Here is a 24,772-nt window from a genome sequence, read left to right on the forward strand (position 1 = left end):
CACATATATACCAATCCACACATATATACTAATCCACTCTCACTGAATATTTTCCTACCTTTCCTCTTTTCTCCTTACAGCTCCTTTTCCTCCTCTTCTTCAGTTCTTCTGTTTTCTCTGTCTTCTTCCGGGTCAGAGGGCACGGACAGCGGTGGGCGCGGCTTCAGTGTTGTGCGCCGGGATCTAACAACAAACCCTGGCGCACAGCAGCTGTTGCCGCGCGGATCGCAAGGGAGCGGTATCGGAGGTCTTTAGCAGACCTCCGGCTCCCTTGAGTGATTTTAAGCCGGGTTGAACCCGGCTTAAAATCACTCAAGGGAACCGGAGGTCTGTTAAAGACCTCCGATACCGCTCCCTTGCGAGCCTGCTCCTCCAGCGGCGGACATTACTGTCCGTCTCTGGAGGGGTGCCGGGTGCCGCAAGTTGGCACCCCCTGATGAGCGGCACCCGGTGCGGACCGCCCCCTAGAGTGTGACGCCCTGTGCGGTCGCACACCCCAAAGGCCGGTCCTGCTCTAAGGGGCCGGGAAGCCCCCACCAGGGCCGGCCTTAGGGGTTTGCGGCCGCACAGGGTTTAAATTAAAACATCGGGGTTTTTTTTCAACTTTATTTAACATCCTCCATGTTAAATAAAGTTAAAAAAAACTTTATTTAACATGGAGGATGTTAAATAAAGTTAAAAAACCCCCGATGTTTTAATTTAAACCCTGTGCGGCCGCAGACCCGTAAGGTCGGCCTTGGTGGGGACTTCCCGGCCCCTTAGAGTGGCGGACCCGGTCGCAGTTGCGGCGGGCTTAAGGGGCAGGTGCCCCTTATGCCCTGCGTTAATGCGGCCGTAGGTAGGGTAGGGGCCTGGAGCTGCAGCTCCATCAGCCCCTAAGTCAATGCGGCCCTGCCGTGGCCCGGCCCACCGGGCAAACGCCTGGTGTGCCCGATGGCCAGTCCGGGCCTGCTGATGGTATACTGTGGTTAGGCACTACTGGGTTGAGTCTATGAATAAATGAATTGCGAGCACTTGGGTGCGCTTCAGTTGCCACGTGCCCACGATGCTGCTAGTCGGCTGATATCATCAGAAAGCAGATGCCAGATAAAGCTCTGTGCGGAATATCAAACTGACACAATGTTGATATTGCTGCAAAACATCACTGACACCCCACCCCAAAAAAGGGACGTGATTATCCCTTTACGAAGACACCCCAATCTTCACATACACTTTGATGCTGAGTTGTCCCTTTAAACAAACGTCACTTGTCTTGCTTTCGTAGAATCCCCTAAAGAACACATGCACAAAAGTATATAGCGTGCAAAGAATGATCATTACAGAGGGTGTTCGCATGGCATGGTTTAAAACTAGAAGGTCTGAAGCTTAGATGTAATGTAAGAATGTTTCACTTTACTGTGAGGGTGCTACATAGGTGGCCTACCACTCCAGCAGAAATGGTAGATGATAATATTATGAATTACTGAAAGCCTACACAAGGCTGTTAGCATATTTCTATTTTAAAAGGGATTTATTAGAACATGTCAACAAATCATGAATGCAATAGCAACAAACGTCCATCCAGAAAAAAAGAATCAGTTTGATACCAGAACAAGCGGAGGAACGTCCTCCAATACCCTCCAAGCAGAACGATCTCATATATTGGGATGATGTTTGCTGTAATGTTTTTATATCGGATATTTTATTAAATGGAAACCATGTTGGGTGGGTAGGTTCCTTATGTAAGGAGGTTTATATCAAATGTGTGATGAACAATTATAGTAACCTATGATGCATTACAGAAAAAATGGGATAGTAGTAGTGAACCTGTAAGGGCAGATAGCTTTCAAAGGAGTCAGGTGGAGTCACTACAACAACTTGTGAATGTACCATAGCTTGGTGATGTCCCGGCTATGAGCATGAATACAAAGACGGTCCAGACGTTCAGGTTTTTTTGAATTTGTAAAGCATCTTCTGAAATATGCAGATTTCAGTATAACTTTAGAAAGAGTATTTTATGTAAATGATGTGACAAAACATAGATGTATCCATGTTAATACAATAAACAATACATGAAAGGAAAATGAATACATAAAAGGCAACAATTTCATCCTTTTTTTTTAAACTTTGTATGACAATTTAAAAAAAAACACATTTATGTCTCCCAGTGCACTACAGAATGTATCAATATAAAATTATTTGCAGAGCTATGACTTCCCAACAACATGCCAGCCTGTACTGCAGCCCCACTTTTGCTAGTGGTGGGGATCATGGGTCAGATTAGAGACCTGTGAAATCGATCGGGGTCCCCGGGCTCCCCTGTTACCACCTTGCAAATTTATAGAAGCTTAAATGTGCAATGATGTCATACCACAGCGCTCTGCTTCAATATATCACAAGGTGGCTGTATGCATATGGTAAATGGACGATCTGGTTCCTGTTTCTAACCATTCCCTCAATGGAAAAGTCCCACTCGAGGAAGGTATATTACAACTGAAATGGAACAAACTGACAATGGAACAAATATAGTTTATTTCAATGATTCTTAATATAAACAGAAAATGGGCTAGAATGCCCTTTTGACTCAGTGGGCTATCTCAAATTACTTTATTATGCCATTTATATTCTCAGTTTTAGGATCTCTTTTTTTTTTGGATAACTTTACTTAAGGGAAATGCGCTGGAAAAGCATGTAGGTTCTAGTTTTATCTAACAATGCAGCGGTTAGTTAAAGTTCATACCATTTTTTCGGCCAACGTAGAACCAAATGTAGAGTTACATAAGGTTTTGGGACCACAGAGGTCTCTCCTTCAGATGGAAGCAATCCATATAAAGAAGGCCTTAAGTTTATGTAACTTTACTGAAGAATCATTGATAGTATGGATGAAACATTGGGCAATAGTTGTTGCAGAATGTGTATGTAAGATGGTTTAAAAAAACAAAACTGCTAGTTCATATGGCCTAGATCTACTCTTTAGATGTGTTTAGTGAGGAAGGGTTATGAACCTGAGCAGTCTGAAGTAAATCCAGCCCATATGAACCTGAGCAGTCTGAAGTAAATCCAGTCCATATGAACCTGAGAAGTCAGAAGTAAATCCAGTCCATATGAACCTGAGAAGTCTGAAGTAAATTTAGTCCATATGAACTTGTGATCTTTGGTGTCTAAGCTACTTTATTCTGCAATGGTTAAGGAAACATAATGTAAAAATGCAGAAAAAGAAGGGGTTAAAAAACAGCTGGTGAAATACAGGTTGCTTGGCAACCTTGCAGAACATTTTGGCAACTTACACATAAAACGAATAGTTTTTTTTTTACCTCACACACATTTTCTATTAATCTGTTGGCCACACCTGTCTATCAAAATTCTAATTATTATTTTCCAAGCACCCACTAACCGCTTGACAAATCCACTCTCCATTTCCCCGCCCACACGAGGTAACAGTGTAAGAGGATTCCTTGGCCGAGTGACGTCACCGAACGGGCAGACCCGGAACAGCTATGTTTTCCCTGGCCAGAAGCAGCGTGCAAGAAACCGACATGGGGGAGGAGTTTACTGGGACACAGCTCCGCCTCTCTGCCTGGCCGAAGCTCCACGTGCTCCTATAGGGAGAGAAGGGCGGGCAATCTAGCGTGGCAGCCAATCGCAGCTCACCACGACCAGTGCTCAACTTACTGAGAACTAGTCAAACTGGACCTGGACTAGTCGACTGGAGAAAAAAAAAATAGCAGGCAGGCTCTGTATAGCTTACGTACATATTAGTGTACGTTAGAGGTTCGCAGGAGAACAGTCAAGCTTTATTGACACCCCGAGTTCTGACAGGGTTCACCTGCACCCTAACACAGGCAGTCCCACTGCTCCAGCATGGTGTCCCCCAGCGCTTGTGCCCAGAAGCTCCTGTCTTTCTTCCCTTTCCTGCTTGTCCTGTTTGATCTGCAATATGAAGGTAAGAAGACAGCTGTCCCAGGTTACAGGCGGTGGGCCACCGCAAGTCCCGACATCACTGTCCTTAAGCGTCAGCGAATGGGTTAACATTAGGCCACATTGTGTATAAATAGTCTGGGACCACCAGCTACTCCCCACAGAAGACCCGGGACCCGAGGAGCTCTGCCCGCGCCCTGTTTCCCTCTTTGAAATGGTTCCAGATGTGCTCTTGAAATATTAGCTGTCAACCCTAGCACAGCAGCTATAGGGAAATTCCACTCCCAGCACTCCCAGCCAGGCACTGGGAGGACTTACATCATATCAGCAGTGATAACAGTGTCAGAGGCTACTCTCCCTCGATCTAGGCTACTATTATTGTCATATGATAAGAAAAGTTTGAGGCATACCAGATGCTTACAAGAGCATACAGTCTAAAGTGTCCTTACCTGAGGTCTGGACATTTATATCATCAGTAAAAGTGTGTAATGTATTCACAGCCTCAATTCATTCAGGTTATGAAGCCATAATATTTTCCAAGGAAGTTCTTACTTCACTGTGAGAGTGGTAGGTGAGTGGAACAGCCTCCCAGCGGGAGTGGTACTGGCTAATACAGTAGAGGAATACAGCTATTCTGAATCTAAGACAAGACCAAGGACTGATTAAGATATTTATTAAGTCTTCATATCAGGAAAAAACAGGGTGACTAGATCCGCTGAATGCTTCTTATCTGCCATCAAATTGTAGCTTCTAAGTCTTCAATGTTGTTGAATGTATAATACGCATTATTATATATAATACACTATATATATATTTAGTTACAAATGGAATCATTGCTTGTTTTGTGGCCAGTAACATCACTTATGTGGTATATGTTTATAAGCCAGGCAGTAGTCCAGCTTATAAACGTGGTATAGCCCATGACTATCAGCAGAAATTTCGACATAGCAAAATCTTGGCTCTGATTGGCTGTCCTATAACGTGGCCGAGTGTTATATTGTATGTATAACGCTGCACTTGTGATGACCTGAGGCTTTGCGGTTGATACATGGACACGGTTACCATGAGCTGCGTAGGATTTTTGAATATGTTTTTGTTTTAGGTTTATGTACAGCGGGCGTTCGGTGATCTGACCGATTTTCTTCTCGCTTCACTGAAGTCCGGTCTGAAAGGGGTTACCGTGTGCAACGCTGCAGCCTTTCCCAGCCTAGATACATTTATGTAGAATTTTACTCAATATAGTCAGCCCTAGAAGAACGACCCTGTGTCTGCGCATGCACCTAAAATGGCACCGGTGGATTACATCTCTTATGCATATGCTTAATAATAATTTTTACAATAATTTATTATTATTATAAATTTATATAGCGCCAACTATTTACACAGTGCTTCTTACAGTACATATATTCAAGCGGTATGACTAGAACTGACCTTTCCCAATAGCTGTTGCCCCCCCCCCCCAACTGGATTGTGCCTGTCAGTTATGGTATTTATATGGCTGCCCGCATTGTATCGCCCCTCATTACTATGTAGAGCGCCAAGTCCAACTGTTAGCGCTTAATAGATAAAAAAGAAGAAATCTCATTTTAAAAGAGAAGTGCGCAGGGACTGACAGCCGGAGAGCCGTAGGTTGGCTACCCCCGCGTTACAGTCGCTGCTGAGCCCGGGTCCATGTGTTATTTGCGTGGGTAATTAGGCTAATGTTTACGTGATTACATGTTAAAAGCTGCTGAGGTAGTTATTACCTGTGCACTCATCCTTCCAGGGAGTACTTCGGGTGATTAAATAGGGAAAACACTAATCCCACGTGGAGTTGCTGTTGGCACAGTGGGAATGAATGAAGCTGTGCTATCCCTTTAATAATTACCTTTATTGGCTTGCGGCTCGGTAGACATGCATGTTGTTAGTCGACGCGTTGGACATACACTGTATATTCTGCTTCAGGGGTTCACTGCAATCGATTAGTTAGACATTTCTTGTGTTCACATCAGTAGCTGTAATTGCCATTAGTAAGTTTGTACTCATCACTGTACTGTTTACTTTTTTAAAAATAAATAATTAATCTCGATATCAGCAAATGGACATTTGGGAATCAATTCATGGTTAGTTTTAATAATCCAGGCCCTTCAAGAGGTTACTTTTAATGAAAAAAAACTATTTTTTAAAAAAAAAACATTTTGGTGGTTGCATTTGGAGAGGTATTTCTGTATTCTCAAGATTGTAAACTTGTGAGTAGGTCTCTCTCCACCTAATGTATCGGTTTATCCTAGTCTTGTCACTATATACAAATATACACCACTGCAGGGTTTTTATAAGGTCTCTGGAGGGAGTTCACTTATGCCCCAAGATTACAAGCTATGGCTTTGACAAGTCTGCCCCCCCCCCCCCATTAATTTAGATTTCTTTATGAGTACACTGATTTTTCATTGTTTTTCTCACCTAGGAGTGGAGTGCGGAATAAACGCAGATGTGGACAAACATCTCGAAATGGGAAAGAAATTGTTAGCAGCTGGTCAGCTCGCGGATGCATTATCTCACTTTCACTCAGCTATAGGTAAGCAGAACATTACAGAGATCTAATGCCACTGGAATGATTTCATAGCAGTCAGCAGAGTTGGACTATCTGTAGTTTCTTATACTATACAATTACCTTAACAATGCACACTAAGATCGCAAGGAGAAAGTGTGTGTGTGTGAATGTGTGTGAATATATGTATGAGCATATACCTCACAAAACACTCTTCAGGCCCAAGTGGCTGAACACATCTCCTCACACGTGGTCTCCTCACACGTGGTCTCCTCACACGTGGTCTCCTCACACGTGGTCTCCTCACACGTGGTCTCCTCACACGTGGTCTCCTCACACGTGGTCTCCTCACCTGCAGTCTGCTCTGGTCATGGTGAACATTCCTGGTGATTTCGGGGTGAGCACTTTCCTGCCGCAGAGGAGGCAAATCTGTGTTTCTTGCATAGGTAAATATTTACACAAAGTATACAGGACCCAGATTCCTCAAGATAATACCATGCATGGTGACGTCCATTTTTTTGGGGGGGGGGGGCTTAAGTTGTACTTCAGGCTTTGGACTTTTTTTTTTTTTTAATCATCTTGCATAACTACAATACAAAAGAAACTTGTATCTTTCATTAGGTTCCATTGTTGTTTTGCGATCTGTTTTTGTCATGCTGCATAATGCAAAATGCGTATGCACAGAAATCTAAAGGTATTGCTGATATATTTATTTTGTAAAATATATCTATATTTCATCTTTCAGTATTTTTTTTTAATAATAAACAATTGCTGCTGTTCAATCACAATGCCTAGAATCTCATCGACGTATTTTTTATTTTATGTCTCGTAGATGGAGACCCAGATAACTACCTGGCATACTACAGGAGAGCCACCGCCTTCCTAGCCATGGGCAAATCTAAAGCAGCTATTCCTGATTTAAGTCGAGTCATTGAGCTGAAGCCAGACTTCACATCCGTATGTAATACTTCTAAATCTTAACTTCAGGGCACAAATAGCCAACCTGCATCAGAGTTATTTTGTGCCTATAATCACTTCAGAAGTTCTAAACCTTTAATATGTGAAGCAGCGCTATGGAGCTTTCAAGTGGCGGTGTGTGTGACTGAAATGTGATATTAGGGAGTAGGATACAGGGCAAGGAGAGAGTTTGGCAGCGACTGCCGTCTTCCACATAAATAACATTTCTGTTTTACAGGCATCATGTAGACTGTTGCCTCATAAGTCAAGTCATGGGATTTACAAGGGGTCACAACACACATTCGACATCCTTTTTTACTGCGCATCTCCCGCCAATGTCTACTCAATATATTCTCTTGTTTTTCAAAGTAATCATAACGTTAACCCATCATTTTGCAAAATACCAATTATAACCGATATTTCCGCTATTTTTGACCAAATCTAATTAATGTCTTTCTCTACCCCTATTCCTAGTCACTTTTATTTTGTTTTTAAATGTAGCTAACTCTCCTTGCCTCTTCACTCCACATTCACTTTACTCTATCTCTCACTCTTGCATTCTCTATTTCTTCTCTGTATGAATAAATGTACTCCAGTATTCAAATACATCTTAGCTGATCTGTTTTATTTTTATTTCTCTTGCCTTTTAGTTTCCTTTAATTGTGTTCTTGTTAAACTGTTGCCCATCTGTTTTATCAATTGTATTTTCCATGAGATGCAAGAAATTTGAATGCCTAGGAGAAAACATGGTTTATAGTCTTATGGTGTTTTATGTCCCCCCCCCCCTTCTTTCTTTCTTTTGTAGGCAAGGCTTCAACGTGGACAGTTACTTCTAAAACAAGGAAAGCTGGATGAAGCAGAAGATGACTTTAAAAAAGTGGTAGGTTACCATAGAAACACTCATAGATTTGTGGAGAAAGTTGATATGAATGTTTACATAGTTCTAGAAACATATTATAACATCATCTTATGTTAAGAGGTTTCGAAATATGCTGCCACACAATCTGTTTTTTTTGTTTTCTGATCTTCCTGCACCTAGGAAAAAAATAACAATTGTTGCATTTGAGGTATTTTGGACCCCAAGCTGAATTCCAGTGCATTTACATTATTATTATTATGAAGTATGTAAATACTATAAAAATAATAGTTTGCAACCAAAGATGGCACAACACCAACTCAACATGCAATGAAAAGGAAAGAAACATATATGTAATTCTAAAAAAACTACTATTTATCTCTGGGTTCACTTTTATTATACTTAAACAAAAGTATCTCTGAAGTGTCCCTTTTGAAGAGTTATTTTTTGTTTCACGTTAATGAGCAGTTTCTTTGTCAAAAAAGAGCCACAATGGCAAATGTCAACAGACTTTTCGATGTACATTCAAGGCATGTTTTTTGGTGAAGACAGGTAGCTGGAATTTAGGAACAAGGAGTCGTGTACAAAACCAAAGGTCCAACCAATTGAATCTTCCCTCTGATTGTTCCACATCTTGTACCATGGGCTATATTTCCCCATATTGTGTTTCATCCATCTGGCTGACGATGACTAGATAGTAATATAGAAACACAGCATGTGATAAGAACCATTCGAACCATGTTCGGCCCACTTTTCCTAATGTACAGACTGACCATAATCGGTTATATCTTAAACTACTTTGAAAAGAAAGAATCATATTTGATAAAACATAACATTTATTATCAGCTATTATTATTATCTTTTATTTATATAGCGCCAACAGTTTATGCAGCGCTTAATACAATACATATATTCAAGGGGTCTGACAGGGGTAGAGCCGGTATTTTTGTTTGTGTTTTTACATTTATCAACATTATACTGCAGCTGCCACGCTTGTGACAATTCTTCTAATTTAGGTGTACCCTGTTGCGCGTCTTTGTATCAGCTGCAAAAAGACATACCTTACCATTAAGACCACCTGTAAAATTACTAATAAAATATTACAAAAGTACTGGTCCTAATACAGATCTCTGAGGTACCACGCTAGGAACAAGACCATCCACTGAATACACACCATTAACTACAACCTTCTGCCTCCAATCATTAAACCATTGCCTTATCCTGTCAACTATTATCACATCCAGTGAACAGTGTCGAGTGTGACTGAAAAAGCTCCTCTCTGGTATATTCTTTATAGTTTGGCATGATCTCCCTGCGGTAAACCCATGCTATTTCTGATCTTGCGAACCATTTACAGCCAGATATTTTACAATCGTTTCCTTTAGTAGGTCTATTTAGGTGTACAATAACCAACACAATGTAAACATTGACACAAGGAAGTGGAACACAAAAAGGCTTGAGGAGTATACTGTTCTTCCAGCTGAGGTGGTAGACAATCGGTGATTGGTGTTCAGGATGAGCCCTATACATACATACATGTTATTTGACATCCATAATATTCAATCACAAGAAGACGCTTGTATCTTTCTATTAGGGTATTGGGCAATTTTATGAATTCTTTAATTCATCTGAATTAGGTATCTTAATAGAACAGATTCTTAAAGATGTATAACAAAAGGGGTCAATGCCCAGACATCTCATGTGCTTCACACCTTGAATAATCCTCTGCACAGTGTGTGTGTGTGTGTGTGTGTGTGTGTGTGTTTTTATTTTTTTCTTTTTTTCCCCCTCCTTGTTACACTTGGCAATGAGATTGAGTATATCAGGATGTAATTGCACTATATGAAAATCCTTCATGAAAATGCTAATGGCAAACTGTATGGTTTTCTTTCTGCAGAAATAATTGGGTTTATATGATATTTAATTTGCATTTATATAGCATCATTCATCCATACCGAACCGGCATATTGCATCCATATTTTTTTCGAGGCGTTCGCTTGGTTCTAAGTAAAGGCTTCTCGTTTCTGTTTTACCCGTACACATCTTCCAAGATTCAAAATAAAATGCCGTCATTACTGTCCTCATTTTCATTGTGCAGAAAATGTAGACATCATAATAAAGAATAAAGCAAGTGCTTTTGGAGTAGGAGAAAAAAGGATGACTGCGATCCAATTCTAGCTTACACGGAGAATCTTTTATCCTTATGATAAAAATCGTACAATACCAATATCAATAACTGCATTAGTCACATGCTCTACACACCACGTTCTGTCTTGATGCAGTGCACTGTAAATGTCTGCATGCAGTGCACTGTAAATGGATGGTGATGCAGTGGTCATACATAGTAAATTGGGGGACTCATTGTATAGCTAAGTAATGAACTGTCTTTTGGACAGTTTGTACTGTTAGGTCATGTTTAACCCATCTTTAAAAAGGCGGTAATGCGAAGTCATACCTGGAGGCCTTGGGTTAACTTTTTCCCGGGTAGTGGCAAGTGGCCGGGTCCACTCCCAGCCAACTTAATGCCTGCTCCCGGTCAACATTATGCCTGCTCCTGGCCAACTTTTTACTGCTTCCTGTCTAGTTTCACCTAAACTAAAGGCTTTCTAGCTAGCCCTGCCCCCATATAAAGCCACACCCCCAAAAGCGGGAGAGCCCTGGTATATGTGTAAAGTAAAAGAAAAAATTGCAACTGGCCCTCATGGTATAGAAATAAAGTCATGTACTGGAGTCTGTGGATATTAAAGTAGGTAAGTAGCTACAGCAGGATACATACCACTATAGTTGGGATATTCTAAATACTAGAATATACAATTAGTGGTCCTGTTACCTATGATTTTAGAAATCTTGAAAGATACAAGTGATTTGTATATTAGCTGTAGTTTATCATTAGCTTATCTGACATAACTACAACCACTTGATGTTCATTCATCGTTTAAAAGGAAGATATTGTGATATTCTAGGGAATTGTTTTGCTACCCCACCTGGAGAGCCGTCTATTGTCCACCTCTGGTGTAATAAACAGTGGATAATAGTAACTAAGCAGAGAAGAGAATGTAACGCTCCCAGTGTTCTTGCACGGTGCCACCAATTGATATTTAAATTGAGGCCATTTCCTGTGATTTCTCATTCACATTGCCCTGACTTTGTCCAGATTGCTCATTTACATTTCGCTAGGTATTCATGATGCCAGTGATTTCACGTTTTGACCCCATTGGTAGATTGCTCAAATGGTTTCCTTATTATTAGTGTGTTTTTAATGTATGTAACATCAGGTAAGAATAATTTGGTCCATAGTCTGATAATTTTTCCTTATGTAAAGACTCGGTCCTTGGTCTCTTTTTTTATTACATTGAATATTAGTTTGTTTTTCTTCCAGCAGATGTCCCCATAGTATAGAGGAAAATGGTGGTCCTGTGCTCAGCATCAGCCTGTGCATTATTTCATTTAACTGGTTTTGAAAGACTGCTGCATTACAAAGCCCATTACAAAATGCTTTATCACTCATATTATGCTCCAGACCAGCAAACTGCTAAAACTTCAACCTTTATAGAGATGGTCACACTTGCTGATGATCAATTAATCAACCGCGTTTGATCATCAGCAGCTGTCTGCTACTTACCATTTTAATTCCTATGGAAGCAGTAAGGGTGTACTTAGTTTTTCACACATGGCTTCTCCATTTTGGCTTTATTTTTTGTTGAATAAATCATGACACAGTGTAATATGTCATGTGTTGTTCATCTGAGGTTGTCTTTAGCTAATTTTTAGACGTCCTAAGGAACATATGATTTATGGGTTTAATGTAAAACCATATAATTCAAAGAGGGTGTACTTTTGTTTTCACACAGCTGTATATGTGGTTTTCTGTTTAGTATTTTGCTACTTATACTTTTGTCTTAGCTGTAGATTTCGGTTATTTTACTGAAACGCCTATTTTTTTTTCCTATCCCTTCTATACTTAGTGTGTTTCTTTAAATGTTCTAGTACTTACCAAGTGTAACTTACATTCTCATCCTAAAAATGAGTAATTATTTAAATAATCCTATCTAGTTTGAGAGCTTCTCTCATGTATTTTTAATACGTTCTCAAGTTAGGCAAGTGAATGACAAACACTTAGTATTTCATCTTACATTTCATGTATATTTGATCATTAGCTTGCTAGGTGGCCTAGTTATACCACACAGACCCTTGATATACGCTAATGAAGCTGTACCTTAAAAAAAACAACACACTTATAAAAGTAAGCGCTTCTATTGTTTTCTTGTTATTTCTTTAATAATTGATGGAACGGCACAGTAATAGCAGTGGAACAGTGTGTGACTGGAGCCTGTGATCACTCTGGAGGCCACTGTCTTTGGAACAAATCAAATATGTCCTGCTGACTGAATGTTTTTATTTTTTAAATTCATTTTCCTCTAGTGAATCCCTTGGGTTAGCAACTTTTATGTCTTTATAGATTCAAAAACAACTTTGGAATTGCCTTTGTCCCTGAATATCCACTTCCTGATGTCACTATGCATTATAAAGGGCCGGCTCCGGTGAGCTTCCCCTGTATCAGAGCCCAAGAATGCCTTGCAAAATGCGTAACGTTGCTGAAGGGAGATTACTTGAAAGGTTTCAAGCTTATTAAAAAGGGACATGCAGCCCCGTCAGTAAAAATTCCCATTAAAGTACTTTTGATATGCATTCGTTAACCTGTAAAATAAATAAATAAACCACTTCCCTTTAGCAAAAGCTGCAGCTCCAGAGCAACGCATGTTTTTGTAACACTGTTTAGCTACTTGAATCAGCCAATCAGTGGCAGAAAAGCATTCCCTTTAAAATTATTGCATATTAAGGTCCTGGTTAGAACCCCCCCCCCCCATAAATCATTGGAGAGCCGCCACTGGAGCTGACTGGCAGTGATTATACCACATGACAGGAGAGATGTGGTTTCCCAAACACATCTCCTACAAGCCAAATAGGTGCTGGCAGGAAAAAAGACAAACGCTTTCTGCAAAATTCCCACTTGCATTTGTACAGGGACCACAAGAAAGTAAAACGCCCCACTCGGCTATCATATATGTGCATCAAAGTGCATGTGATGGCTGGAGTGTCATTGTAAGAATGCATTATACAGGACTGTCAGTTCTATGCCCGTGCAGTCATCTAAAATACTTTTACTTTAATAGCTGGGCAAGATAAACTTGTGCCTTTTGTCTTTCTAATTTTTCCAGAATCACAGTTCCATTTCTCATCTGTTTTTCATTTTTCCAAATGTTCATAATGAAATCAAACATATTTGCCCACCGGCAGCTGCTTGAGTATAAGTCCCATCATCCTCTTTCAGAGTTACGAGAGTTGCCATGCACACAAGACAGGTGTCCGTTAGCAGAAAATACATGTATAATTGGTACTGATGTATGATGATGCTGTAATGGATGCACGTTCATGGAAGGGAAGTCAGGAGGAGGCCGCTCATTACTGCCGTGACTTGCTGTAGCACTGTAATCCTGCCGAGTCTGAGTGGCTCCTCTTCGTCAAAGCGGGAAGCCATTCTACTCAGCAAAATAATTGTCATGCTGTTGTCTTAATTATTTATTATCACTTAGCATGTCATAATTAACTCGGTAAACAGAGTTGTTTACTCAGAAGTGTTGTAGTTCTTATTTTTAATTGGAAAGATTATGTGAACCAGATAATCTCTCTGTTTTTGCGAGTTCATATCTGAAAAATGGTTCATATGGAGCCTTCGTGTATGTATATATTTACATTTTATATCTTACATTTTAAAATGGCATAACTGGACATTCCAAAATTTTGGAAATCATTTTCCCAGGCCCTTTGGTGGGGTTGATTGATTGCGCGTACAGTTTCCATTGGGGTGGATTACAGACCATGTGGACTTGTATGTGAGTGAACCAGATACTGTTTATACAAATTTGTAATGCGCTAAATCTCTATAAGACAGACTTGGGTAACTAGTTGAGTCAGAAATGCAGTAGGGTCATTACATTTGTTTTCAAACGGAAGAGCTCAGCAAGCGGTTTAACAGATTTTTAAAGCTAACTTAATGGCAAAAATACTTGTGTGCCTTCAAAGTAATATACTCTGAGTGTAATTGATGATAAACATTATCACGTCCTAGAGGCAATTTTACTGCCATTTTGCCCTTAAGCAATTTTGACTGGTATTATACCGCTATTAGTCCTTTAGGCTAAAAACCATTTGGTTGTACATATCGTGCATTGTTAGTAATCTAAATGATAGAGAAGTTGTGGCCGGTGAAACCGTTTTTTCTAGTAGTATGGATACCATTTTCATTTTATTTTGAAACAAAGGCAATTTCCAGTACGTTTTAAGTTCTGCAATGAGCATAAACAAAATTCAGGGTCAGACTTTAAGATTGGAATATACTTGTCCCAACCTCTATTTCGTCATAGACGATTGTATGCCAGTTTTTCTAGAGCTACAGCGGAAAAAGGCAGTCAAGGTGAAATTCTTCATTCATTCACTCAGGGTTTATTTAAATGTCGGATCGTTTAAAACACCTTTGGAGTCACCCATTGTACAGCGCTACGGAATTTGATGGCACTATATAAATTTAATAAATAATAATAATACTATGTGGAATCCTTAGCCATTCAAATAGGTGCTACATTTTACGGAACAGATATGCCAGGCTAATTCTATTAGTTTGTGTAGTTTAATGTTTTAATGCCATATTCCATTTAGATCATTGAGGAGTTGTGCTCAAACTGATCACATCTTTTAATGTTCAGGAATTCACAGGCATTTTAATAAGATTTGTATGTGAACTTGCTGAATTCTTATTCATTTTATATCAAAATTGTTCATGTTTGGGGTTTTTTTGTTTGTTTTTTGAAACCAAAATGCTTAATCCTAATGTGCTGGTTGTATCCACTTTGCTAAATTGTTCTCTTCAAACAAAGCATTTCATTTTCTTATTACTGATCTAAAGCTACATGTAAGTGTTGTGTTTGTTTACAGCTGAAATCCAACCCAAGTGCACAAGAAGAGAAGGAGGCCGGCAACCAGCTGGTAAAATCCGATGAAATTCAGCGAATGCGGACACAAGGCATGAACGCCTTCAAGCAAGGAGATTATGCCACTGCGGAAACCTTTCTGAATTTTGTCCTGGAGGTAAGTGGTTGCTCTTGCTTGAATAGCTATTTGATCTAATCATCTGAAAGTACTTTGTGTTTACATTTAATGAATAAAAAGACTGTATAGTACTATATGTGATACATTTGTCAATAGCTTTGTCTTTTTTTTTGTTTGTTTTAAGAATTGTAGAATTATTGTGACGGACAGTATAGTTTTGAGTTTTATCTATAAGCCAATGGCAGCTTTCTGACTGAAGAAGCTAATAATTAGATGGCTGCTATGTGTTTACCTCTTTATCTGATATCTGCTTACCCCTCAATTGGTGTACTGCTAACACTGCTTACGGTGATCAACTGGATTCAGCTGTTTAATAGTCTGAAGATCATACATTCTACAGTATTTGTTTCATTCTTGGTGTTTTTCAGTGTGATGCTGAACCATTTCTGCAGTTTGTCATCTAACTGTACATGATTTGCCAGTAAATTGGTATTTTTTAATATATATTAATTCAGATCTGTGTGTGGGATGCAGAGATTAGAGAACTTCGTGCTGAATGCTACATCAATCAAGGAGAGCCTGGAAAAGCCATCAGTGACCTTAAAGCTGCTTCAAAGCTCAAGAATGATAATACAGGCGCCTTCTACAAAGTCAGTCAGATATACTATCAGCTGGGTGACCATGAGATGTCACTGAGGTGTGTATTTCTCACATTCAGAATGTCTAGCACGAGAAATACTCCCGTCGTGTTTACGGAAGACAATAGCACGCAAAATGTTATGCAACTCTGGCATTCCGCAGTTTTCATCTTTAATTTAAAACAAGGCATGTATTCATTCAATGTAATGCAATTCTTTACTGCCATTGTCAGGAATTTCTTCTTAAGGAAATAAACGGCACATGATATATCCAACCAACATCCGCCAACTACATTTGCTACTACAGCACGAATGAATGTTTTTTTTATATATATATTTATTAAAAATAATTTAAAATTATCAATATTTTTTTATATAATAAATATGTATTATTTTTAGTGAAATTCGTGAATGTTTGAAGCTTGATCCTGACCACAAAGACTGCTTTTCCCACTATAAACAAGTGAAGAAGCTGAACAAGCAGATTCAGACCGCAGAAGAGCTCATTCAAGAAGGGAGGTAAGAAAACTTATCTAGGGCCTTTGATGTGGGCATCGATAGACTGGAGGACCAGGAACCACACACACTCTGTTTAGTCATTGCTTAAAAAAAAAAAAAAGACACTTTTGTACACAAACTGGTTCACAACAGGTGACTAAATAAAATCTTAGTTTTTATTCACTTTATTGAACAAATCAGAACAGAGATTACTCTTATGAACATACAGGGCCTTTTACAAATCAGACTTTAAGTGTCCAGGCTGTGAATTCTTGACTGCTATGGTTGTAATCGTAAAGCTTCATAGCAAAAATGCATTCCAGTGGAACACTTTAATGTTGTTTGTAGCCACTGACATAAGAATGACATTTTGCCCTTTTTTTGTGTGTGTGTAAATTTAAAGCTTTGTTTAAAATGACACACTATTGACTGTAGCCAAATCCATCGATGATCTTGTTTTCTCCCGCTGGATTTTATGTGCTTTTCCAATCTTTAAATACTAAAAAGACATTGCTCCATCCATATGCCCTATTTCTAACAAAGCTTAACTTGTCCACGTTGAAGTGTAGATCGCTATGGAGTTCTACTGGAACTGTGTCTGTCCTGTGAATCTGCCATTCGATCCTGCACATACTGTTCTTGTTCCTGGGTTATTTTTTTGCGTTGAATGCTTAGTAGAATGTTACAAATACACCCAGTTTGCAGACTTATTTGTTTCATGCATATCGATCAGCGACTTTATGAAAGTAAATCTCTGCCTCTGGTAGCCTAAAAACCTCCATTTCAATAATCACTTTTAACTTTATGCTTTACAGACCCCCTGCTGATCTAAGCAGCATGCACTGAAAACGTCTCTTTAGAAGATATGCACGTAAATTATGAAAAACTGTTCAATTACTAATGTTTTTACTTGTAGGTACGAAGATGCCATCAGCAAGTACCAGGGCGTTTTAAAAACTGAACCCAATGTTCTTTATTATTCTGCGCTGGTGCAGGAAAGGAGCTGCCATTGTTATTCCAAAGTAATTTTTCTTTCTTTCTTTTTTTTTTTTTATCTCTTCATTGTAGACATTGTTCAATTACACACAATTCTAATTGTTATACATTTGAGCAATCTGACGAGTCTTGTAGGATAATTGCCTTTCAGTCCAGTTTGACACCAAAGTATAAATGACTATAAATGTTGGCATTTTAGAAGAGCACCCGGGAACATATCATCAGAAGCAACCCAATACTTTACTTCCAGCAGGTGTGGTAGAGGTTAATACAGTGAGGGAATCTATACATGCATGGTATACACTTATGGCTATCCAGAATCTAAAATAAATGCAAGGACTGAATAAGATTTGATGAGCCTACATCAGAAAAAAAAATGGCGACTAGATGGGCCAAATGGTTCTTGCTTGCAGTCAAATTCAATGTTTTTCTGTCACTTCCCAGATCATTGACGGAACTCAAAAACATACAGTATAACATTTTTATTATTAATGCATGATAACGTTAATAAAAAAGTTTGATATTTGCTTCAGGCTATCCAATACTGTGATATTTGTAGCCAAAAACAGTGCTGATTTTAAGAATGCCTGGTTGGTTACAGCTTTTTCCAGTTCAAATATATATATATGTATGCTTTTTAATATGCTATATAATATTTACGTGACTGATCTGTATGTTCTTTTCTTATTTTCTAATAAGCTTGGTCTTATGATTTTAGAACCAGCAATCTGTCGAAGCCATAAAAGTATGTTCAGAATTTCTACAGAAGGAGCCCACAAATGTGAATGCATTAAAAGACAGAGCTGAAGCATACATTATGGAAGAAATGTATGAAGAAGGTATGATTACTATTATTATTATTTTAGTTAATATGCAGTTTATTGTTAGAACGCATGAGTCCTGCTAGATTACACATTACCCATGGATGTTAAATAAACCATTAAATAGAATGTTAATGTTTTATCGTCATAAGGGGGCACAGATTGCTCTATCCTACTATACTTTAGTCTAAAATAAAGAGCGACGCGTGCTTGTGCCAGATGGACCAGTGCCTCCTGACATTTGGGATAAAAACACTACACAAGATTAACAGGCTATGTTGTATCAACATGAGGACAGCAACCCTCTACATAGACTTAATGTTAACTATGTTGACTTTTGTTAAAATTACAGCTGATTAAATAACACACACTCCGTTGGAGAAAGTTACTTTACCATATAAACACAAACCAGGTGAGAATTTATGAAAGAAAATAAGTAAGCTCCTTCTCACTTGTACACGTGCCACATATTCAGAGCAATTAGTACAAGCAATTGCTGTGATCACGATACATGCCACTCACTTGGAACGATAAATATCCCTTCTCCCCACCGTATACGAGGAAAGGTTAATGATGTATCCACAATAAAGAACATCAGAGGTCTACCCGAAAACATTCCACATAATCGCCTCTGAAAAGCAGGCCTTTTCCCCCCAACTTGTTCCTTTCTAATTGTGCCTCCTTCGAAGGTAAGATCTTACAACGTAGGTGTGCCACCAGAGACACAATCATTGCTGCTGCAGGAAAAGGTTAAATCGTCCTGCCTGCTAAATATGGTAATTTCAAAGATGTCTTATTGACATTTGAATTTTAAGCCGATTGATTTTCGTTAGGAAAATTGCGACTGGCCTACTCTTGGGGATTTGTGTGCATAATGCCAAATCGCATTTGAGCATAATGGATCCGTATTTGGCTCGCAGCCCTTTTCTTTCGCTGCTACGCAAGCCACATATAATATACCGTGTAGTATGTTTGTGCAGAACGTAGAAGCATCCTTGCTTTGCAAATAAAGCTTCTTCTTTCTTCGCTGCCAGCTGATAAGAGCTGAGAAAGGATGTATTATCATCCACTAGAACAATAAGTTCCTTTATAAATAATTGAGAGCCATACAGGTTGAAATATGCGTTGAGTTGGCTGTCTGTAAATCATCAAAAGAAAATGTTTAGGTTATGAAACCTCCTCTGACATATACTTCGATGCCTCAAAGCTAAGTACCAGAAGCTATGTCAGAAAAAGACGGGATTTATGTTACCAACAGAGCATTTCATCAGAAATAACCTTATATTCTAACTTATTAATGAGGTAAGCTAACTACTGCTGATCCACGCTATACAGAAAAAAATCTTTTCCATAATACTTTTTCTACAGTTTCTATCCCATGATAACTGGTATATTATTATGCACCATTCTCAGAACTCAGTATTTTAAATCGGCATGTCTTGGGAAAGAATCAAATACTTATTTGCAGGAAAATATATTTTAGAATTAATAGTTCTCTGATGTCATCAGTAGGCCAATAGTATAATTAATTTGCGTAAAATGTTAGGATAAAGTAACAGAAGAGCTGGATTATTGAATTTGACACACACTCACACTCATACACACACTTACACTCATATTATATAATGTTATCCTGATCAATACATCTTCTCACCCACCGGCTTGTTTTTCTGCAATATAGCCTCAAACACTGGGTCAGCGACTTCTTTTTTTTTTTGTTATTTTATTCTGTTAGAATTTCCGTACTGTGTCGAGCCACTTACTCTTTCAGATTAAAATGTATTTCTAGGTGTTGCTTTTGATCTCCAAAGACTGCTCGGTTGAACATTGATGCATGTTTATGCTGCCCCAATAAAAATAAAACTTGTGATAAATCCATGGTTGTTGGGCCCTTTACAGCTTCCATTATTGTTTATGAATTCAGCAGTAATGTTTTCAGGTTCTTGTATTCATGTCATACTTCAGGACAGATTTGCACTGTGCTGTCGAGTGTCTAAGTAATATAAATTGGTTGGCACCTCCTGCTGTCTAGCTGGGAAACGGCACAAAAGACAAATGTAACACTTGCTGAGAGCGAACATCTGCTTGGAAATCTTCTGATGCAAATACTTTGTCTTACTTAAGACACCTTGGAGTTTTAGACCTAAAATAGAACATCACCATGGAGCTGAAAGCTGGTGGTTATTTGGCTGTAGATGAAACGCAGAACAGATGTCTCACTGGACCCAAAACATGAGGACGCATTGCCATCTTTATACATAACTCTTTATATGACAGAAGGGTGATGCCAAATGCAGAAAGATGGTCTTGTATGCCAGCGAGATGCCCACTGCTGTTCACGTAACCAGCGTAATCTGTGTATAACAAACCCAAAGAACTAAAAGCTAATAAAAAAGGGGGTGATTATAGTAATAGTCCATCTCTCTGACACTTAAAGTGTTAAAAGAGAGTTGTGTTTTTAAAATTGGGATTTGCATGATCACTACGAATAAAAAATACATTGGTCATGGCGATGAATGCCATTAGGCTTGTGTAAGTCATTCAGTAAATCTAATATTTCTGCTGTTTTCAACTTTGTCCATCATATATTTAACCAGCACGTACCTAGTGATGGCTTTTTAATATCCGGGCGCAGGACATGACAAGGAGGTCTTTGAGCAGAGACAGTTTTAAATCTATATTAATACATACAACATTCATTTTCTTTATTATTTTGCATTGTTTTGTTTCTTGTCTGTCTTACAGCTATTCAGGATTATGAAACTGCACAGAAGAACAGTGAAAATGACAAGCAAATTAGAGAAGGTCTTGATAAAGCTCAGAAACTTTTGAAGCAGTCCCAGAAAAAGGACTACTATAAGATCCTTGGGGTAAAAAGGTAAAGGTCTTTTCTCTATATATTTTTTTCTTTGTGGTACCGTCTTCTTAAATTGTTAAATTCTGACAAATAACTTAACCTGCCACCTCATTGAGCCGGTCCTTCCAGTGGCTCCCTAGAACCTTACAACCAGGACCGGTCCTGGATCGAGTGGTATTTCAGGCAAGAGTATACTCTTGCACCCCATCTCTGTTCTTTTATTACAGATGGCAATATTTTGAAAGCCTAGCAGAATCGAGCAGTGACGTTATATAGAGTAGGGCGCAGAGCAATCATTTCTTATACAGGGGCAGCTGAGCCAGGTACACAGGGTGCATCACACCCCGGCACAGGGAATAATTGCTCTGCCTCTACTCTGCACAGGTTCTTCAGTGTCACTCTGAACACCACCTTCCTGGCTCATACATTTAAAAAAAAAAAAAAAAAAAGAAAACAAACAAAAAAAAACACACACTGGCAGCATACACTAACACTGTACATAGACAATCCATCCAGTCTAACACTGTATACTGACAAACCCCCACACATTCACTTTAACACAAAAGAATGATGACTCTCACCACAGTCTAATACTATACACTAACACTCTCCTACACATTCACTCAAAACTGTACACACACACAGTTTAACATCACCTACACATGTTCATTCTAACACTGTACACGGACACCCTAAACAGTCAAAGCATTTCATTTTATTTAAAACAAAAACAGTACTAAATGGTGAACGTTATATTGAATCATTATGTTCTCTTCAGGCCCAAAACAGTAATAGTTACTGTTACTGGATAGACTGTTGAAACACACACACATAGAATGCCTGGCCAAACACACACGCACATTCATGCTTGCCCTTACAGACAAACATACTGGTTTTCACTTGCCCATGGATCCACACTTTTAACTTGCCATACTTGCCCCAACATAAAAACATCACAACATCGCACCATCTCTCCCCATTTTTTTTTTCTCTTTTCTCTTTCACTTTCTTTGACTTCACTTTGATCACCCTGACATTGCTGTGGCAAAACACTTTGTGTTCTGCTTCAAATTCCCTCAAATGTTCTTGTTTTGTTTTTTGTAATACCGTGTTTGCTCGATTATAAGACGAGGTTTTTTCCAGAGCAAATGCTCTGAAAAATACCCCTCGTCTTATAATCAGAGTCGTCTTATAATCAGACCTCAAATAGGTCTGATTATGAGACTAAGATCCAGATCCCCCGCAGCGATGCAGAGGACCTGGATCCTCCTGTGTTAATCCCCCCCCCCCCCAATTTACCGGTGCTTCTGAGTCCCCGGTGCTTAGTCCGGGCTGCGTGTAGAGCTCTACGCGATACAATCGCGTAGAGCTCTACACGCTTCCCGGACTAAGCACTGGGGACCCAGATGCAGGGGACCTGGATCCTCCTGTGTTAACCCCCGACCCAACTTACCGGTGCTTCTGAGTCCCCGGTGCTTAGTCCGGGCAGCGTTTAGAGCTCTACGCGATTGTAGGGGGACCTGCATCCTCCTGTGTTATGCCCCCTCCAACGTACCGGTGCTTCTGAGTCCCCGGTGCTTAGAGCTCTACGCGATTCGCGTGGAGCTCTACATGCTGCCCGGACTAAGCACCTGGGGCTCAGATGCAGGGGACCTGGACCCTCCTGTGTTATGCGCCCCCCCCAACTCAGAAGCACCGGTAAGTTTGGAGGAGGGAGGGGGAGTGTTAAATGTGGGTTTGAGGCATTTCTGGAGGCAGAGTGCTCTGTGAAATGCCTTTTAACCCCTTTAATGCCACTCTGCCTCCTGAAATGCCTTAAACCTCCCTATATGCCACTCTTCCCCATAATATGCCTTTTAACCCTCTAAGTGCCAGAGTGGCATATAGGGTTAAAAGGCATATCATGGGGCACAGTGGCATATAGGGTTAAAAGGCATATTATGGGGCACTGTGGCATTTAGAGGGTTAAAAGGCATATCATGGGGCACAGTGGCATATAGGGGGTATAAGGCACTTCTGGGGCAGATGTGCATAACTGGGGGACAGGTTGGAAAATAGAAGGAAATAAAACCAAAATATTTTTCTCAAGCATAGCTTTTATTAAAAAAAGTGTTTAAATGAATTAACATTTACTGGTAAAACTTTTTTCCTATAGGGTCGTCTTATATTCAGGCTTTTTCTTTTTTTCCTAAATTAATATTAAGATTTGGGGGGTCGTCTTATAATCAGGGTCGTCTTATAATCGAGCAAATACGGTAATAGAGCAGCAATGATGTACACATTCCCAGGCTGTGCATGCCTTCTGCACAAAGTACCTGTGTGCTGAGGATTTGTATATCTATTCACTATAAATAATACAGTACTGTTGATTTTTTTCCCCCTCTTTGCTGTCTACTGGCACATGCAGGAATGCGAAGAAACAGGAAATCATAAAAGCCTATAGAAAATTGGCACAACAGTGGCACCCAGATAACTTTCAAAATGAAGAAGAAAAGAAAAAAGCAGAGAAAAAATTCATTGACATAGCATCTGCTAAGGAAGTCTTAACTGATCCAGGTATTTTTCTTTCTTGTGGTTTTTTTTTATTTATTTTTTTTTTTCTGGTTTTCTCTAAGCTCACTTCCCCCACTCTTCCATGAATAATGCTATAGAAATAAATTAAAATAATGTATTTATATTGCATATTTTTTAACCATTCAAACCATTTATTTTCATATTTGATTTCTGCTGCCATGGCCAGAAAGCCAGTTGGCTTGTCATGGGACCTAAACCAATAGCACTTGCTAGAGTACCCAGTTAACCAGCCTCGGTTGACACATGAAGTAAAGCTCATATGCATCTACACCAATATCATACACATGTTTCTGGTTTTCTAGAAAAAAGGAGTCGCTTCGATGCAGGAGAAGATCCTCTGGACCCAGAGAGCCAGCAAGGTGGTGGTGGAGGACACTTCCATCGAGGATGGAACCAGTGGCAAGGGTTTAATCCATTTGGTTCAGGAGGAGGATTCAATTTTAAGTTCCACTTCAACTAGAGACTAAAGTGGAGTTCCATACTTGCACTTTTCATAGTGAAAATAATGTTTTGTTACAATACTGTACTGAGGAGTCTCCCGGAACTTTATTGGAATGGCTTCCAGTAACGTGCAGTAATATACAAAAAAAAAAAGTTTAAATGCCTGCATATGATGCAGAAAAAATAATGGAACGTCATCTTATTTATCCCTGAAGACACATCTGAAATATTATGACTATTTTCCAGGGTCTCATTTACAGTATTTCTTTTTTAACGAAAAAAAAAAATAATAATCAGGACAGACATAATAGAAAAAAAAGACATACAAGGACTTCAGCCCAAGATGGGTTAATATACCAAACATATTGATTTCAAGAAATACCCCAGTGCCAAGATGTAATAGTTCAGCTGTATATGCAAATGAGCCTTAAGTATAAATTAAACTATTTTTTTTTCCAACTTGACTGCAGCAGGAGTGAGCTTCATCTACACTGAATTTGATTTTTCCACTGCCTGTTGCTTTTTGTTTGGAGGGTCACAATTAATTTTGAGAACGTTCTCTGGAATATTTGGTCGTTTGAGTCCTTTTACACAAGCTAGGGC

At 39.3% G+C, this 24,772-nt stretch overlaps 1 protein-coding gene across 1 annotated transcript; it reads left to right on the plus strand.

Annotated features, from left to right (window-relative positions):
- The first annotated feature begins 3,840 nt into the window (after window positions 1-3,840).
- On the plus strand, window positions 3,841-24,188 carry LOC149299901 (dnaJ homolog subfamily C member 3-like). The gene is made up of 12 exons (XM_089485905.1): window positions 3,841-3,922; window positions 6,341-6,451; window positions 7,257-7,381; window positions 8,187-8,261; window positions 15,231-15,383; window positions 15,860-16,041; window positions 16,382-16,501; window positions 17,397-17,502; window positions 18,195-18,315; window positions 21,043-21,175; window positions 23,562-23,710; window positions 24,031-24,188. The coding sequence occupies exons 1-12, from the start codon at window positions 3,841-3,843 to the stop codon at window positions 24,186-24,188; spliced, it is 1,515 nt and encodes a 504-aa protein (XP_089342031.1).
- The last annotated feature ends 584 nt before the right edge of the window (window positions 24,189-24,772 follow it).

Source organism: Sceloporus occidentalis, unplaced genomic scaffold, assembly GCF_023333645.1.
Source record: "Sceloporus occidentalis isolate IW3139 unplaced genomic scaffold, rSceOcc1.0.p SCAF_27, whole genome shotgun sequence".
In the NCBI taxonomy this organism is placed as follows: Eukaryota; Metazoa; Chordata; class Lepidosauria; order Squamata; family Phrynosomatidae; genus Sceloporus; species Sceloporus occidentalis.